This window comes from Nematolebias whitei, chromosome 12 (genome assembly GCF_014905685.2).
Source record: "Nematolebias whitei isolate Nwh7 chromosome 12, NemWhi1, whole genome shotgun sequence".
Classification (NCBI taxonomy): domain Eukaryota; kingdom Metazoa; phylum Chordata; class Actinopteri; order Cyprinodontiformes; family Rivulidae; genus Nematolebias; species Nematolebias whitei.
Window position 1 is genome coordinate 42,187,599 of NC_056509.1, and position 18,166 is coordinate 42,205,764.

The 18,166-nt window shown below is 40.7% G+C and overlaps 2 protein-coding genes across 2 annotated transcripts in view; both read left to right on the plus strand.

The window, feature by feature from the left end:
* The first annotated feature begins 288 nt into the window (after positions 1-288).
* On the plus strand, positions 289-2,084 carry abracl (ABRA C-terminal like). The gene is made up of 3 exons (XM_037685604.1): positions 289-383; positions 1,249-1,314; positions 1,710-2,084. The coding sequence occupies exons 2-3, from the start codon at positions 1,254-1,256 to the stop codon at positions 1,886-1,888; spliced, it is 240 nt and encodes a 79-aa protein (XP_037541532.1). The 5' UTR covers positions 289-383; positions 1,249-1,253; the 3' UTR covers positions 1,889-2,084.
* Positions 2,085-6,847: 4,763 nt separating this feature from the next.
* heca (hdc homolog, cell cycle regulator) overlaps positions 6,848-18,166 on the plus strand; it is a 20,316-nt gene continuing 8,997 nt past the window's right edge. Inside the window, exons 1-3 of the mRNA XM_037685606.1 lie at positions 6,848-7,402; positions 13,087-14,101; positions 16,414-16,580. Coding sequence (XP_037541534.1) covers positions 7,246-7,402; positions 13,087-14,101; positions 16,414-16,580 — 1,339 coding nt within the window. The 5' untranslated portion in view covers positions 6,848-7,245. The remainder of the gene's footprint in view (positions 7,403-13,086; positions 14,102-16,413; positions 16,581-18,166) is intronic.

The following is an 18,166-nucleotide window of genomic DNA, read 5'->3' on the forward strand; positions in this document are numbered from 1 at the left end:
AGATAGATAGATAGATAGATAGATAGATAGATAGATAGATAGATAGAGTTACGATGAAGTCAGGTGAACTCTCGTGGTGCCTTCACGTTACCTTCAATAGCTGTTCTGCATATTTCACTTAGAGAAAATCCCAATTTTTGACGTTGTTTCTGAGTCATTATCATTGCATAAATAAACTACTTTTCTTTATTTTAATCAAAAATGTTGCACTCTTATAAAAAAATATCTTAAGTTTCTTTTTCCCACCATTTCGCCTCGTCGCTCGCGTTCTGATAATGTACTTTCCGAGCAGACACTGAACGCATCAACGTTTCGCCGGTATCGAGTCGTAAGAAAGTCGTCCATCACTTCCGTACAGGGACAAAACCACCACAAGTAACGAGGTAAAATGTCTTTTTAGTGCTGTTTTTAAGCTTCGTTTCCTCTAGACATTTATTTTAAATATATATATAAATATATCAGACGATAATCTGCTCAGCAAGAAGACCATTTGTCTGTAGCTCCGAGCTGCAACTCGGAGAAAAAAATAAAAAATTACCCCTAAATTCTCAGCAAAAAGACGCCGGTTTGTAAATATTTTACCACGAATAAGAATGACCTTACATTTCCTAAATAAATAGTTATAAATTAGCATTTGTAGCCTGTGTTGGCTAGCTTTGAGTGCTACCCACGTACTTCCGCATTGGTGCCAGTCCGCCCAGTTCAGGTTGCAGCTTGTTAACCTGCAGTGTGTGTTTCTGTCATTCACTCTTTCAGGTGTTTCAGACAACGAGGAAGAAGTTACACAAGGACTTGTGTACTTTTACTATTAATCTGAGTGAATAAATAGCTGGTTAAACATAAAGACGCTTCACTGAAGAAAGTTTTGATCATGTATCTGTAAAAAAAATGCAACTTAAAATGACAGAAATCCCCATTTTTGTACCCACTTTTCACGTTTTTTAATTGATTAGTTATGTTTTTTTTTATTATTATCTGTTAGCAAAATATCATGACCCACCAGATGGGCTTTGATGAAACTCTGAAAGTAATTAATGGAGCTCAGCAGTCTTCGCAAACACAAAAACGGCCTCGTAACTCGACTTAACTTCGCAGCGATCGTAGTAAAACCGATTTTGGTAGTAGCTGAGAGTTATCCCCAACACGTAATCTGAGCACAGCTGATCACGGGAGATCCTAAAGTAGGTGTGCTTTTACTGAATTAGTGTATTCGCATTAACATGTTTGCTTTTTTGTTTTGTCCTCCAGCAACAATGAACGTGTCGCATGAAATCAGCTTGCTCGTGGAGGAGATTCAGAGACTCGGCAGTAAAAGTGAGTCGAGACCGGGATGTTCCACAAGTCATGTGATGCCCATCAGCAGTCCGACGTTAGCTCGCTACCTCATCTTTGCAAACATTACTATTAAGAACATGTCACTCTGCCACAAAAATCATCAAGTTATTCTAACTTTGCACGTTTCACCACTCAAAGTCTTAATTTGCTTTAGGCTGACATAAAAACGCTTCTGTAATTTATCTTACTTGGTTACTTTAAGATTTTTAGCAAATTGAACTGCTTAAAATAAAACGCTAAACTTCATTTTTTGCTTCAAAATAACATAAAGACATTAAAGCTCTACTGATTTCCTTAATCTCCTTTATGTGTTGTGAATAATTAGCTTTTACCTTCTTAACAAATCTGCTCTGGTGTTTTTTTTTCCCCCCCAGACTCTGATGGTCAGACCATTGTGAAGTTCGGCGTTTTATTTAACGATGACCGCTGCGCCAACATCTTCGAGGCGTTGGTGGGCACTCTGAAGGCCGCCAAGAAGAGGAAGGTGATCGACTTCCAGAGCGAGCTGCTTCTGCAGGGCGTCCATGACAACGTTGAGATTGTTCTGCTGTAGGAATGAACCCAGACATTTGGTTCGGATCTTTTTTCCTGAGCGAATCCTTTAAAAAAAAAAAAAAAACGTACGGCGCTCCTGCAGTGTCTGAGCTTTTGCATTATTTGTTTTTGTCCTCCATTTACAGATCACGATATTTAAAGGCGCGCATTGCAAATTGTGAAATAAAACATAAAGTAGGTTATGCTGAACTAAATTTAATTGTGCAGTTTGAAAGTTTACTCCTGTAAGTCTCCAGATGTGGGTATGCACTCAGTGTAAACAAAGCACTTAAGTCAAATGATAGACCTCCTTTAAGATTGCTGTCGTCTGTAGGTAAACAAATAATGCAGAATCTGACTTTTTCATGTCTTTGTCATCGCTGACCTCTTTTCAGTCACTTGGGCTGTTTCCGTAGGTATAACAATCACTCGTGGTAGTTTGTATCTGGTCACAAATTTCACTTGCTAGTTCTTAATTTAAGGACACACCAGTCATCAATGTGAGACAGAAACGACAAACATTACTGTTTTCCTTTTTTAACCAGTCTTTGGGACTTTGCAATGAGTACCTTTAAACTGAATCTCAATAACTACATGTAGACCTGACTGCGTCGGGTTTCAAATTGAACGTGTCAATGTTAAGGACTTGTGGGTTTTAGAGGGCGTTAAAAGTCATCTTTACCCCTAAGAGCACAAGAGTGATAAAGAAAGCAAACCCAAAATGATAGATTTCATCCTTCTAGTTTTTCAATATTAAGTTAAACTAGAAAGTTCCTGGAGAAACTTTGATTTGACAGTACTGTGTGTTGGGGTTCGCTCTCAGCTACCGATTTCAGCCGAATAACTCCTTTTAGCTAAGGCGGCCATCTTAGATTTTTGATTTGCATTAGGAATGTATAACAACTCGCTCTCAGCTACAACCATACTAAATTTCAGCTCAATATCTCAAAGAAAAAACGAGTTATAGTCAATTTTGTGTTTGCTGAGGTAGCTGTGGCAGCCATCTTGAATCAAAATAGCTCCAAACATTAATTATTTCTAGAGAAACATCTGATGATTACTTTGTGTGAGTTTCAAACAAATCCTACAGTGACTTTCCGAGTTTTCTTCAGGGAGCTCTCCACTCTAAGCCATGTGTTCCGTCAGGCATTTTGTATGGGAAAAATGGAGTATTTGCAATTTATGTCGCCATGGTAACTCAAAACGCCAATAATAGTAAGACGCATAACGGCGCCGAGCCGGTCGTTTTGATAAAACATTCATGGGGGTACGCTTTGCGGTTCGAGCCGCATTGATGTGAACGGAATATTGATATGTAAATAAAGTTAAGAAACCCTAATTCAGGTGGATAATAAAAGGTGGCTGCCATTCTACAATACTGCAAAATCTGGCAGTCCCCAAAAAGTTTAGGATTTGTGCAAATTAAGGAGCTAGTTCTCCAGAGAATTTACAACGAGCTCATGCGATTGTATAACTTTTTATTTTCGCTTCACGCTAAATCTGCCACTATTCGTCTCTGGAGACGCTTCCGCTGCATTACATTTTTTTCGCACAAAAATCTGTTGGAAAAGCCCCGAGATGGCGTCGTTTTTGTCTCGGGCGCTGCCATCTTATCAGCTGCGAGCATCGTTTTTCTACAAAGTAGACGCTCAAAGCGAGAATGTGATGTTCTGTCCGTTTTTGTTTTTTTTTGTGTTTTGCCTTCTTTGCCTCTGATAAAATTAGTAGATATAAACCATATGCCTTTTATGATGGTTTGAATGTTAGGGAAAGTGTTTCACAGCACCTTGAGCAAACTTTTTTTACACTTTTAATGGGGGCTCTTAGTAGTAATAGCTGTGAGAGGTTCCTCAAAGGTAGTTATTTTCTAAATATGAGGAATTATAATGAATATTGTTTTAAAAAAAAAAAAGAAAAAAGTAATGAATTTGTGGTATGATTAGCAGCGTTTTCACATTTACCGTCACCAAAATGTCTGTTCAACTCGATGTTTACACAATCCACGTTGACTACCTCTTGTGGACTTTATTCGAACTTTTGGAAATCCTTTACTAGAACTGGTGGCCACAAAAGTGCATTTTAAAAACAGCTGCTGCTTTTTGTGCTAAAGATGTTTTTATTCCGAGTTTTCACCCGTCATCTCCGTCCAACCAACTTGAAAACGGTGAATGTGATTAAGGTTTGATTGGTGGTAACTGAATATTGTAACTCTCAGGACCAAATGTGCAAAACCAAAACGTGTGTAACGTCTTGTGGCTTTATTTCATGTTGTGCATTGAACTGTTCTGTATTTTTTTAAGGATCAGGCGCGACTTCCAAACCACAAAAACCTGAAAGCTTTTTTCAGTATGAATAAAACCGGAGAGTCCGGTACTTTGTGTTGTCGTCACCACAATCCTGCTGTGGCTCTGAGGTGGGTCTCAGATGAACCTGGATGAAAATTACAAAGTTAGATCAAAGCGCTGGGCCGATACCTTAAATTATGTCTTAAGGATGTTTAAATTATGTGTTCAAGTGCATCGTTACTGTATTTTATATGGGGAAGAACAGGTTTTTATAGAAACTGATGGTTCTACTGTGGAAAACAACCGGAATGAATAAAACTACACTTGAAGCCTTGAAAAACAGTTTGTTTTTATTTGCCTCAAATTACAAAGTCTCTACCTCAACGTGTAGCTTGTAAGTTTACATCAAATTACAGGTGAATATTACAATAAATGTAAGAAACAGCCTTATTATTACTTTGTTTTGTAGTTTTATTTTAAACTGGCTCTCCATGTGCCTCTACTATTGAATCCAATTGTAATAAACGCATATTTTTTCTGTAATAAGTAGTTAAAAAAACAACACCATGTACGGAAGAACATTGTTGACACACCAAAAAAAAAGTGAAAAGTTTATTAGCTGGACAACATAACATGCAGGTGCTGGTCATAAAAATAGAACATCATGAAAAAGTTGATTTATTACAGTAATTCCATTCAAAAAGTGAAACTTGTATTTTATATTCATTCATTATACACAGAATATTTCAAATGTTTATTTTAATGTTGATGATTATAAGTGACAACTAATGAAAACCCCAAATTCAGTATCTCAGAAAATTAGAACATTACATAAGACCAATAACATTTTTTTTTTTTTTAGAAATGTTGGCAAACTGAAAAGTATGAACATGTGCAGTACTCAATACTTAGTTGTTGCGCCTTTTGTCTGGATTACTGCAGCAATGCGGCGTGGCATGGAGCTGATCAGTCCGTGGCACTGCTCAGGTGTTATGAGAGTCCAGGTTGCTCTGATAGTGGCCTTCAGCTCTTCTGAATTGTCGGGTCTGGCGTATTTAATCTTCCTCTTCACAAAACCACATAGATTTACTATGGGGTTAAGGTCAGGCGAGTTTGCTGGCCAGTTAAGAACAGGGATACCATGGTCCTTCAATCAGATACTGGTAACTTTGTGCAGGTGCCAAGTCCTGTTGAAAAATTAAATCTGCATCTCCATAAAGTTGGTCAGCAGCAGGAAGCATGAGGTGCTCTAAAACTTCCTGGTAGACGGCTGTGTCGACCTTGGACCTCAGAAAACACAGTGGACCAACACCAGTAGATGACATGGCACCCCAAACCATCACTGACTGTGAAAACTTGACACTGGACCTCAAGCAACATGGATTCTGTGCCTCTCTTCCTCCAGACTGGAACTTTGATTTCCAAAGGAAATGCAAAAATTTCTTTCATTAGAGAACCTAACTTTGGACCACTCAGCAGCAGTCTCAGGCGAGACACTTCTGACACTGTCTCTTGTTCAAGAGTGGCTTGACACAAGGAATGCGACAGCTGAAACCCATGTCTTGCATATGTCCATGCGTGGTGGTTCTTGAAGCACTGACTCCAGCTGCAGTCCACTCTTTGTGAATATCCCCCACATTTTGGAATGGGTTTTGTTTCACCATCCTCACCAGGGTGTGGTTATCCCCACCGCTTCTACACTTTTTTCTACCACATCTTTTCCTATCCTTCGCATCTCTATTAATGCGCTTGGACACAGAGCTCTGTGAACAGCCAGCCTCTTTAGCAATGACCTTTTGTGTCTTGCCCTCCTTGTGCAAGGTGTCATTGGTCGTCTTTTGGACAACTGTCAAGTCAGCAGTCTTCCCCATGATTGTGTAGCCTACAGAACTGACTGAGATACGATTTAAAGGCTTTTGAAGGTGTTTTGACTTAATTAGATGTTAATTAGCTGTGTGGCACCAGGTCTCTTCAGTATTTAACTTTTTCACACTATTCTAATTTTCTGAGATACTGAATTTGGGGTTTTCATTAGTTGTCAAATATAAGCATCAACAGAAATAAACATTTGAAATAGATCCGTCTGTGTGTAATGAATGCATATAATAGATAAGTTTCACTTTTTGATTGGGATTACTGAAATAAATAAACTTTTTCATTATATTCTAATTTTATGACCAGCACCTGTCTTTGAACAGTGATTAGCCATATGAAAAGCATTTATTTGTGACAGTCCCAAGACTAGATAAATGGTGAGGGTTGCGTCATAGATTCAGGTTGTAAATCTATGAATGCCTTACCTGCTCTATAAAAGGACTGGGTTAAAAACAACCCCCTTTGGTGCAGTTAACTAAGGAGTTTGTAGTGACCGCTGATAAAGGAGCAGCTGAAAGACAAAGGAATAGATCATTACATAATTATGTTATTAAAAGATTTAAAAAAATGATGTTGTGATAATGGAATTTTATATATGTGATCAGTTATATTGTCATAATGCAAAAGCATTGTGTTACAATGTCAAAAATAAAATTAATTTTCACATTTTAATATGCATATATTTTTGTTTGAATGGCAACAAAACAACTGTGGGTTGTAAAAACAACAACAAAAAAATCAACTTTATCGTCTTCCAATTAAATTTATATTATTTACACAATTAAAAAAATTATGTGTGTAAAAAAAAAAACATTTGTGTCATGTTTGTAATACCAGTATCCCACACGCTACGGCAAGACCATGAACGCAGCACGTGGTTGACGCCACACGCAGGAGGCGGAGCCATGTGACGTCAGGGGGTGGAAGAAAACAGCAGAGCAGGAATCAAAACAAGAGACGGGCACGCCTTCGTTCTTAAAGGTTATAGCAGCTTATTCCTCAAACCAGCTGCAAAAATAAAAAGGGGAAGAAGAAAAAAACGAATTGTGTCGTTCGAAAGAATAGCAAAAACACAAAAAGAACCAGAAAAGGCGCCGTGAACGCACCACCGAAAAGTCCACTGCAGAAATGGAGTCCAAAGAAATGCCAGACAGCGCTGACAGGAGCCGCTGATAGAGGTCGAAATCGACGCCGACGGTCGTCCGAACCGAGTAAAATGCCCAACCAGAAGAACAGCAAGGGGAAGAAGAGCAAACGCACGAACAGCAGCGGAGACGAGCAGGAAAATGGAGCGTGCGCGGCGGCGGCGGCAGCAGCGGGAGGCGCGGCAGCGGCCGCCGCAGCACCCAGGACGGAGCGCTGCTCCTCCGGCGGTAAGAGCCGTGGAGAAGTTTGGAGAGGCAGCCGAATCCTTCCGGGACCAAACCCCGGCTGCTCTGTGTTGCACACATGCACACGTTCGTAGTCGTGCTCTCAGGAGCCTAAAACAAATAAACCCTCCATTAAGACGCAAACACACGCGCAGAGGTCCCGTTTAAGGCCTAGCATAAACAGATGCAGTTTGTGAATCAGTAGATGTGGCTCCGCTAAAACCTCAGCCGGCTGCAGAGATTTTAAAACCAGGTCCAGTTTGCTTCGGTCCAGGAAGATGGAGGATCTGGTCTGCGTTTGTTTACAATCGATAGCTGCACTTAACATTGGCCCTTCCTGGTGCACAACTCGACCTCACGCGGGGTTAGCGCGTGGCCGCATACCTGAGCACACCTGGATCCAGAAGTCCAGAGCAGGTCATCCTGGAGACCCGGAAACAAAACAAACTTCTCCCCTCAAGCATAGGGCAGTGGAAACAAGCTAACAACTGAGCTGATAAAGCTAAAAGCAAAACACCAGCTAAAGAAGCTAAGCTCGAGCTAAAAGCCAAAAGTGTAGCTAAAAGTTAAAAGCATGACTTAAAGCTGAAGATAATGAAAGGCTAGCTAAAAGCTAACCACTAAAAAGCACTAGCTAAAACCTAAGATTAGCAAAACATTTGCTAGCTAACTTCTTTAAATACCTAAAAGAAGCAAAAGTATCACTAAAATCTAAAAGTAGTAATAGGTTAGTCATAAACTAAAACCAACAAAAAGCTGTTCAAAATAAACAAAAGGGTTTAACGCTGCAAAACGCTAGCTAAAGGTATCAAAAGGCTAGCTAAAAGTAACAACAGCCTAGCTAAAATAGTAAAGGTCTAGCTATATGCTAAAGTTTCAAAAGGCTAGCTAAAACCCCAACGCAGGAAAAGTCTAGCCATAAGCCAAAAGTAGCAGAAGGCTAGCTAAAACCCCAAAATGGCAAAAGGATAGTGAAGTGTTAAAAGCTAAAAGGTGAAAGCAAAAGAGTGGTTAAGTGTTAAAAGTAGCAGAATGGCAACTAAAACTAAAAGCCATTTAAAACCTGAAAGTACCAAAAGGCTCTCCCATTATCTTCACCTGCTTCTTTCTTATCAGGTCTCGAGGGTCCCTGGTGCCCATATCCAGCAGGGACACACTGGACTGGTCTCCAGTCCATCACAGGGACACATAGAGACAACCATTCACTCACTCGTCTAGGGACAGTTTAAAGTTACCAATCAGCCTAACATGCATGTTTTTGGTCTGTGGGAGGAAACCAGAGTACCCGGAGAGAACATGCAAACCACCCAGAAAAGTCCCGGGCTGGGATTTGAACTGGCGACCTTCTCGCTAAGCGGCAACAGCTCTACCAACTGCGCCACCGTGCCGCCAGTCAAACATTTTAAAATGTATAAAAGTTACAAAAGAATCGCAGCATCCGTCTTCTAAACGAGCGACTGAAATAACACCAAGTACAAACGGAGAATAAAGTGAATGCTGAATCAACGTGCACACCGTTAAATGAAACAGAAGTAAACATAGTGCACGTGAGCATGCATCAGGATATAGCGCACGCTAACTTCCAAATAACTCCCTGGAATAAACTGACGACTTCCATTGAATTCAGTTAAATTTGAGCCAATTTGTTAAACTCGTAAGCTTTTAGCCACAGTTTTGATGAATCTAAGATGATTTGCTGCAGCACTGTGCAAAAGTTTCAAACAACCTCTTAATTTCTTTATTTGTTAAATGAACAGTGAAAAAAAAAAAAAAAAAAGTCAAGTTTTTAAAGAATAGAATAAAAAAAACAGAAAGAACTCGAGAGATGCCAAGTTTTCAGTTAGTTAATTACTTTTTAAGACTTTTGTTAAAATCCATCTGCAGGTTTGTGAGATATTTTGCTAACAGATAGCCAAATGACCACGCACATGCAGGTAAATACATGATCGCCCCCACCAAAGTGCTTACTTTGACGAGACATTCTTACATAAAGCATCCTCTAAAATAGATCAGACGTGGACAATATATATAAAGTGGACCTTGGACAATCTCCATCCGGACCCCAAAATTCTTAATTAAAAAGGAAACGATGTTTTAAAAAGGTTGATGAAAGCCTGGACTTTATCTGACACTAATTTAAATTAAACATCTCGGACAAATATATCAAAAATGTTTTGATTAAGGCTAAAACTTTTTTTTTTAATATATATTTTTAAGATTTTCTCTTTTATAATTAAACTGAACCTTAAAGACTTCAAAAAGCAAACATGTTCTTTCAGACCCGTTTGTTTTTTTTTTACATTATTTTTCATAATATTTGTCACAACAGCCAGTTTACAGAAAGTACGGTGTCTGATCAATGCACGTCTATCTTGGGGGTGTGTTCTCATGACTCAGTGAGAGTACGGGACCTCATTGGTCATGAGGGTGACTTATGGTCACATGGCAACAGAGTGGGATTGTGGGTATTTAGTAACAACATTGGAACCATGAGCAAGAGGTACTGTCATTCTCCGATCTGTTACGGACGCACGATCCATAGTGTACTGACGGGTCGCCGTTGTTTATGAATAAAAACTGTCTTGATTTACTTAGAAAAGTACGTGCTCTATCTTCACTGATCTTCATGTAGCTAATTTAAGCCACTTATATTTTCATTATAAATCATTGGTTAAGATGATATGTTACACCTGACCCAGCCAGGGCTGAATGAGAAACAACCCAGCAAGATACAGAATTATTTCCATGTTGAAACAGCGCCGCCCACTGGTGAAGCTGCATATCATTTTAACCATGACGTAAACGTGTCAATGATTTTAACGGAAATACGAGTGGCGTAAATTAGCAACATGAAAATCGGCGAAGATGGAGCACGTACTTTTCTAAGTAAATCAGCCGTACTTATTCATAAACGGGATTATACCAGTACATTTTCCTTAATCTAGCATATTGAACGGCGATCCGTGCGACCGGGAAGTATTCCTTTTAGCGCATGCGCAAATGAACTACGCTACGGATGGGGTTCCGCAACAGATTGGGTAACCGCAGGTACGTGTCATGAGTACCTGTGGCATTCACTCTGTCTCTGTCACAAAACTCCGCCCCCTAGAGGGGTGTGTGTTGGACACCTATATGAGCACCCAGGTGTGAAGTTTATTTATTTATTTTTTAGCACCTGCTGCACCTGTGTGCAGCCCACAGGTGCAGGGAGAATCTCCCTCCTGCAGCTTGTCATGATCTGCCACACCTGCAGCAGCTTTGTGAAGGGTTAACCCTTTGCTGTCGTGCTGCTCTTCTCTTCTCTTTTGTACTACTCTCTCTATTTCACAGTTTTTCACTTATCGTAGAGGGGCCTGGAACCTAACACCCGCGATAAACGAGGGACTACTGTATTCCTAAAGAGAATTGGGCGCACATATTTTATCTAACATGCTAACGATGCTACAAGAAGAAAAATCCTCTGTCTTAAAGAAAATGTATTTTCCAATTCTCTCTGCAACCTTTCAATTGCTTTAAATATCTTGATTTGGCCCTGTGGCATAAAAATGTTTCCTCCTGCTTTAAATGAATAAAAACAAATAAGACAACGATGCAGAATTTATAGTGAAAGTTGCCGTAAAACACTTCCTTAAACATCCAGGTCGTCAGAGTACGACGCTGGCGAGTTTTAAGCGGGACGACTTCTCTGCTCTTCATCAAACGTGTGTTTTTCTTTACTCTGTGGCGAGCTGCAAAGATACACTGTGCCGGAAAAGGAAGGAGGAAACACCCCCCGCCCGTCCACACACACACCCACCCAGTGTTATCATGAACAGAAAGTCGTCCGGCTTTAAACCGAGCTGTGAGCGGGCTCAGATGGCGCGGTGTAAACTCGTTAATAGATGCTTGTGACGAGCCTTAAATCACCGTTTGATCGTCCTCACCTCTTGTTCCGTTTGTAGCGATTTAGCTCATGATTATTAAAAATACACACGCGCCGAAGCTCAGCTGCTTCTTTAAATCCCCGCTGTGAGAAAACACCGTCTGCAACGTTTCTCTGCTGTTTTTAACAAATCCATTACTGGAACGCTGAAGCGCTTTTTTCTGCTCGGAACTAATGACGGAAAACCACGATAAAATCACCCGTTCATAAATGGCCCCGTCGGATAGAATCATCTACATTTATTATTAATGCCATAAATCATGTTGGTATTGTGTTTTTACCCATGTCTGTGTGCGTGTTTGTTAGCATGAACCACTGAACAGAAACCTCACAATGGGTTGTGCTCAGAGTATGTGTTGAGGGTGGTGCTCAGTTACTACCACTCCAAATTTTAGCAAATTTCCAGCCAAACTGGCTGAGCTGGAGCCATTTTTGTGTTTGCAGAGATGGCTTTGTTGCAGCGGCCATCTTGAATGAAGTTCTCTCCACGAGACGATCGGTTGTTTTCTGTTTTTTATTACAGTGATTAATGTTTAAAGTTTCATTAAATTCATTGATTCATTAGATTAGAGCTTCTTAACGGTACAAACAAACGGTGGTAAATATCACCCGAAACATTTCACTGCTCTTTGTATGGATTTGTTTTTGGAACGCTGACACGCCTTTTGGTCCTCCAACTAACGATCTTCTCGAATCCCCCGTCAGATGCTAAAAACGTCGAGCCCAAAACAAGACACACTTTTATTACTCAACAGACTCGAGATCGCTTCTGATCCGTGTCAGCTGAATTTCAGACATGAGTTTATGAACTAAATGTTTGGACTATCAGTCGAAATTAGGCCTGTCGCAATAAACAGCAAATCAATTAATCGCAAGATGAATGAAAATTATCGACCTCATTTTCATGTATCGGCTTTATCGTTTCTTCGTGTCTCTCTTTCTACTGAAGACACTCGATGACAAAAAGCTAAACTCCGGTGCTCTTCACTGACCCCTCCCTTTCTCTTTAAAATCAGTTTTAACGATCCAGAATCGTGTTTTTGGATCGTTAAAAGCAGCTAAGCTGAGAAGCTAAGCTATGAGCTAAGCTAACAGGCCGACCTCGGGAAGAAGCCTGTCTTGTCGAAGCTCCAAAATTCACGGTTGAAACTCGTGCCTTCTTGTAAAAAGTTGTTTTTCTCTGCAAGAAGAATTTGAGAACTTGTTTTTTGATTTTTTAAAATTAAATGCTTTTTGTGAAAAATGCTATGCTAAAGAGCACAAACCACACCGAGCGTTCGCCATTTTGAGAACCGAAGAGAGACAGCCCATGTCACGTCAAGGGGCCTCCCTCCCATTTTTCTTAAAGAGACACGCTGCTCGCTCCCTCACTATCCATCCTTTGGTTCAAACCGTTTTATACTGTCATCTGGTGTTTGAAAAAAGGTACTACACTCAGAACAAATTAGCCAACATTTCTTCTTAAATTTGACAATAATGACTAATTATTGTCAAATTTCAATATTATCGTTTATCGCAATTATTTCTGAGACAATTAATCGCCCAGCAAAATGTGTTACCGTGACAGGCCTGGTCAAAATCAGAATCAAGATGGCTGCCACTGCTAGTCAGCATTAGCCAACTCAGCCAGTTTTGCACATATAGAGATGAAGTGAAGCGTGGCGGTAGCTGGCAGACGTTCACAACACACGCAAATCAGATCAGGCAAAATATCAGTACGGTGTAATAATGATTCTGTTTTCCTCTCTTTTCGGTGCTGGTTCAGAGGTCCAGTGTGCCACCCCGCTGGGCTGCAGCCTGAGCCGCTCCGTCGACCTGGAGAAGGACGACCACCAGCGGGTGCTCTGCAACAACGAGCTCTGCCCGTACGGCAACTGGATGCACCTGCAGTGCTTCTACGAGTGGGAGAGCTCCATCCTCGTCCAGTTCAACTGCATCGGCCGCGCCCGCTCCTGGAACGAGAAGCAGTGCCGGCAGAACATGTGGACCAAGAAGGGCTACGACCTGGCCTTCAGGTTCTGCTCCTGCCGCTGCGGACAGGGTCACCTGAAGAAGGACACCGACTGGTACCAGGTGAAACGGATGCAGGACGAGCGGAAGAAGAAGCCGTCGGAGAGGAGTATGAGCCGGAGCGCGGCGAGCGGAGGGGCCGCCTGCTCCGGGGACGGACCTTTTGACGAGCCCAAGAAAAGCAAGCAAGTAGGAGGTAAATTAGCTCACCAGGCGTCCAGTCAGGACATGCCGCGCAGACAATCAGTGGACCGACAGAACTCTACAGAGAGAGGAGCTGCAGGAGGAGGACTCTCCCCGCTCGGGCCTCCTCAGAAATCTCCATGCGTCTCTCCAGGACAATCTCCTCCCACCGGTTTCACCTTCTCTCCCATTCCTGCTCCGGCATTAGCAGGTCTTCGTGGTTCCCGTCAGCTGGGTGAGTTCTTTAAATCAGCCGTGCACTCGGACCCGCAGAGGAAATACCTTCTGGCCGGGGGGGCTCTGAGTCGGGGAGGTGGCTGCTCCCTGGGAGGAGGAGGTACCGGCGGTGCAGCTGGCGGTCCTCACCTGGACCCCAGTTCCGTTCTTCCCCTGCAGCTCTCCTTCGCCCTTCACCACCGCATCACCCCTGGGGGCGGAGGTGACGGCCCCCACCCTCACCCGGTGCAGTTCCTGAGGAGGCTGGACCTCTCGGAGCTCCTCACCCACGTCCCACGCCATAAACTCAACACTTACCACGTTCGCATGGAGGACGACGCCCAGGTGGGGCAGGGGGAGGAGCTGCGCAGGTAGGCCTTCTGGGAAAATAATCTGAATTAGATTATAGAAATATTTAAAACAATCAAAGAAAAATGAGGGCTGGCACTTCTTAAAAGAGCCCATATCCCCCGCCGCCGCTCATACCAGAGGTTTAAACCAGGTTTTGGTCAAACGTCATCATCAAGAATCTCGTGATCTGTTGAGAATGACTCTCAGCTACTACCACACCAAACTTCAGCTCGGTGTCTAAACCAGTCTGAGTTGTAGCCATTTTTAAATTAGCTACTGTTGATTACCTGTGGCAGCCTTCTTGAACTGGGTTAGCTCTGAATGCTAATGAGTTTTACCCGTACAGCAGATGATCCCTTTAGGAGGTTCACCAAAATCTGAATAGTGCGTAATGAGATATTTTGCTAACAGACGAATGGGGTTGACGCATTTATTATTGCAATGATGTAGTGCAACGTGTAGTTTGTGTTGGTGATTATCATCAGCTACTACCACACCAGATCTTAGCTCAACGTCTGTAAATACGGCTTGACTAAAAAGCCGTTGGTGTTTTCTAAAGGAAGTTAGCTGAGGCGGCCATTTTAATTTGGAATTAATCCAAAAGTTACTTACTTGTAGATTTACATCTGATCCGACATTTACTTTCCGAAAGTTTTAATTAAATTCCATAAAGTGGTTCACGAGATATTTTTCAAGAAATGAAAGCGACGTCGGATTAGATGACTGTTGAACAACTTAAAAAAAAATTGGCTGAAATGTTTTCACCAAACAGTTTTTATTTTGTTTGTGAAGTTAAAAGGTCCAACCTTCAGTTTTTATCATTTCTTTGAATGCTCATCAGAGTTTTCCATTATCTTTTAATCTAATAGTGTGGATGTTTACGAAGCATTCACACTATTGTGATCCATTTTCCTTCTGTCCGTTTTTCAGCATCTTTCTCGTTCCACAAGTTTTGTGTTGTTTCAACAAATCAAAAAGTTCAGCTGTTTCAGGACAACCTGCTATGACTTTTGGTGTTGGTTCAACTTTAGCTTTTTTAAATATTTAGCATTTTCTGCCATTTTTTTCCTCACAGAAAATGAATCGAGCTCATTTTACATCCTTCATATCTTTAGATGTGTTCACAACCTTTTACTGCTCCTTTCACATTTTGTTCTGCTTCAGCTTCTTTGTGCAATTTTACTTTTTTCAGCTACTTTCAGCTGTTTTTTTCAGATGTTCTTTTCTCCTTTCCGATTCATTCTGTTAATTTCAGCATATTATGCTCCTTTCAGGTTATTTCTGCAAGTTTCAGCTTTTTCTGCTACCATTTAGCTCTTTTTATGCTAATTTAATTTTTTTCAGCTAATTCCACATTTTTTGCACTCATTTGAACTTTTTTCTGCTTAATTCAGTAAAAATGTGCTCTCTCCACTTCCTTCTTGTAATTTCACCTTCTTTCTGGCTTTTTAGCTACTTTTCAGCTGTGTTTTTGCTAATTGCAGCTGTTTTCAGATAATTTCCACTTTTTGTGCTAATTTTTTTCTTCCTTCGTCCTAATTAACTTCTTTCTGCTCCTTTCAGCTTTTTTTCTGCTAGGTTAGGCTTTTTCTGCTATTTCAGCTAATTTTTAGCTGTTTTGTGCTAAATGTAGCTTTTTCAGCTAATTCCACTTGTTTTTTTTTAGCTCATTTCAGCTCCTTCCACTTCCTTCTGCTAGTTTAAGCTTCTTTCTGCCTTTTCAGCTTTTTAAACTAATTTCCTTATTTAATTTTTGTGTTCATTTCTGCTTATTTAAACCTAATTCAACAAATGTGTTTCTGCTTTCTTCTGCTAATATAGGGCTGTTCTTCCATTTCAGCTACATTTCAGGATGTTTTAGCTAATTTCAGCTGTTTTTCAGCAAGTTCTTCAGCAATAAGCATTCACAATGCATTTTTGCAGGAAATAAAATTTCTCTTGTTACTTAATAATTTAATTTTTAATTTAGAACTTGTTCCATTATTGTTCAAACTGCAGTTTATTTATTTGCAATTTAGCAGATATTTTGTGTTTCTGCTGTGAGAATAAAAAATAACACTGTTGTTGCTTGACTTTGCAGATTTCTGTCTGATTTAATATAAAAAAAAAACTAAGAAAATTAATATTTTTCAAATTTAATCATAATATTCAAAAGGGAGGAGACTAATAAAGTCAAAATGATCCAGAAACACTTTCTTTTCCTTTTTCATGCAGCAATAAAAACTTGTATTACTTTTACTGAGAACATGCACAAACATTAAAAAGGGAATTAAGTGAGAATATCCGAGTAAAGTGATTATCATGAATGATTCTTCTTCTGAATTTCCTGCAGGTTCATCCTGTCTGCTCTCAGCGCGAGTCAGAGGAACGTGGTGAACTGTTCGCTTTGCCACCGCTCGCTGCCCGTCTTCGAACAGTTCCCCCTGGTGGACGGGACGTTGTTCCTGAGCCCCTCACGCCACGACGAGATCGAGTACGACGTCCCCTGCCACCTTCAAGGTCAGCTTTTAAAAGAACGTGTCGCAGCGTGAAGCTAAATGTTGGAAGCCATCGCCCGCTGTCTTTCATGCCCGAGCTTTACGCTGAAATCACTGTATGTTGACAAATAACGGACATTTTCCTTAAATCTTAAGAAGAACATTAAACGCAGTCTTGTGTGACCATGCACCATCTGTTAGCGCTCGGACTGTGTGTTATGAATGACTCTAAGCTACTACCACGCCGAATTTTAGCTCAATATCTGTAAACTTCCCTGAGATATGGCTGATTTTGTGTGGCTAAGGTCGATAAACTGTGACTGAAAAGGTTCACTAGTTGTCCACGTGCACCCAAGAGTACAGGCAGTTGCATGAACATGATCACCTCCACCTTTGCCTTTAGCAAACTTGTGATGCAGCTGTACACATGTTCATTATTATTATTTTTAAAAAGGAATGTAATCCAGCATGTTCGCCGTCTGTTGTTATTAAGGTGCATTTCTCACACAAATATCTTTAATTTTGAATTAAATCCAACGAGTTGGCAGTAAATGTAAAGAACCTGCGTTTAAAGGCGTCTGTCAGTTTTCAGAAATGGCTCCGACGTCGTTTTGGTTTATCTTGCATTAAAAACCTGCAAGCATTTTTTTTTTAGATTAATGGTCTAAAGTGGGATCTTCAGGTCCGTTTGGTGTGTTAGGATCTTATATTGCCCACAGCCGAAAGGCGGGGGATACTGTAATGTAAATTACCCGTAACTCTAGCTGTTCATTTCGCTGCTGAGTTGGCAAGGATGGATTTTGAAACTTTTGAAAGTTCCTGAAACGTTTCTCCATCCTGCCTGGACTCTCTTCTTCTCCTCTTTAACACTCCCCATTTTCCTGGACAGTGGACCCCAAGTCCTTGAAGTCCTGACCTTTGTGACCTCTGCTCCTTGTAGCCTCACTGTTCCACCGGCCTCCCTCTCATTCACACACATGTACTTTGTCTTACTGCAGCTGACTTCATTCCTCTTCTTTCAAGTGCATACCTCCACCTCTCTAAGTTCTCTTCCACCTGTTCCCTGTTCTCACCACAGATCACAATGTCATCTGCAAACATCATAGTCTACGGGGATTCCTGCCTGACCTCATCTGTTAGTCCGTCTTTTGATGTACAACAAAAACTACATAATATATAGCATTATATTAATTATAATTAACTTTTGGAGTCAACTTGATTCAAAATACCTCGAGTTGACCAAATTAAGGATTCGAATTCAGTGAGTCGTACAGTTATTTGATTTAAAATTTAGTGTGGTAGTAGCTGAGAGTAATTTCCAAAACATGCTTTAAGCTCTAATAGAACAATCTGCAGTATTACATTAATCATGTAATCAGGTTATTTGAGCAGAAAGGTTCAAATTAACTTGTTCATTTCTTCGACGATTTCTGTTTTTTAAATTATTTATAAAACAGAGACGTCCTCGTCGTAAACACTGGGATCTTCGTTAGATGTGCTGTTTACTCTCAGATTCCAGATCAAGGTGTTCTTTTGATTTGCGTACCGGTATTTACAATATTAATAATAACAACTAGAGAAATAGCATTTCCTGCGAAAATGCAGTGT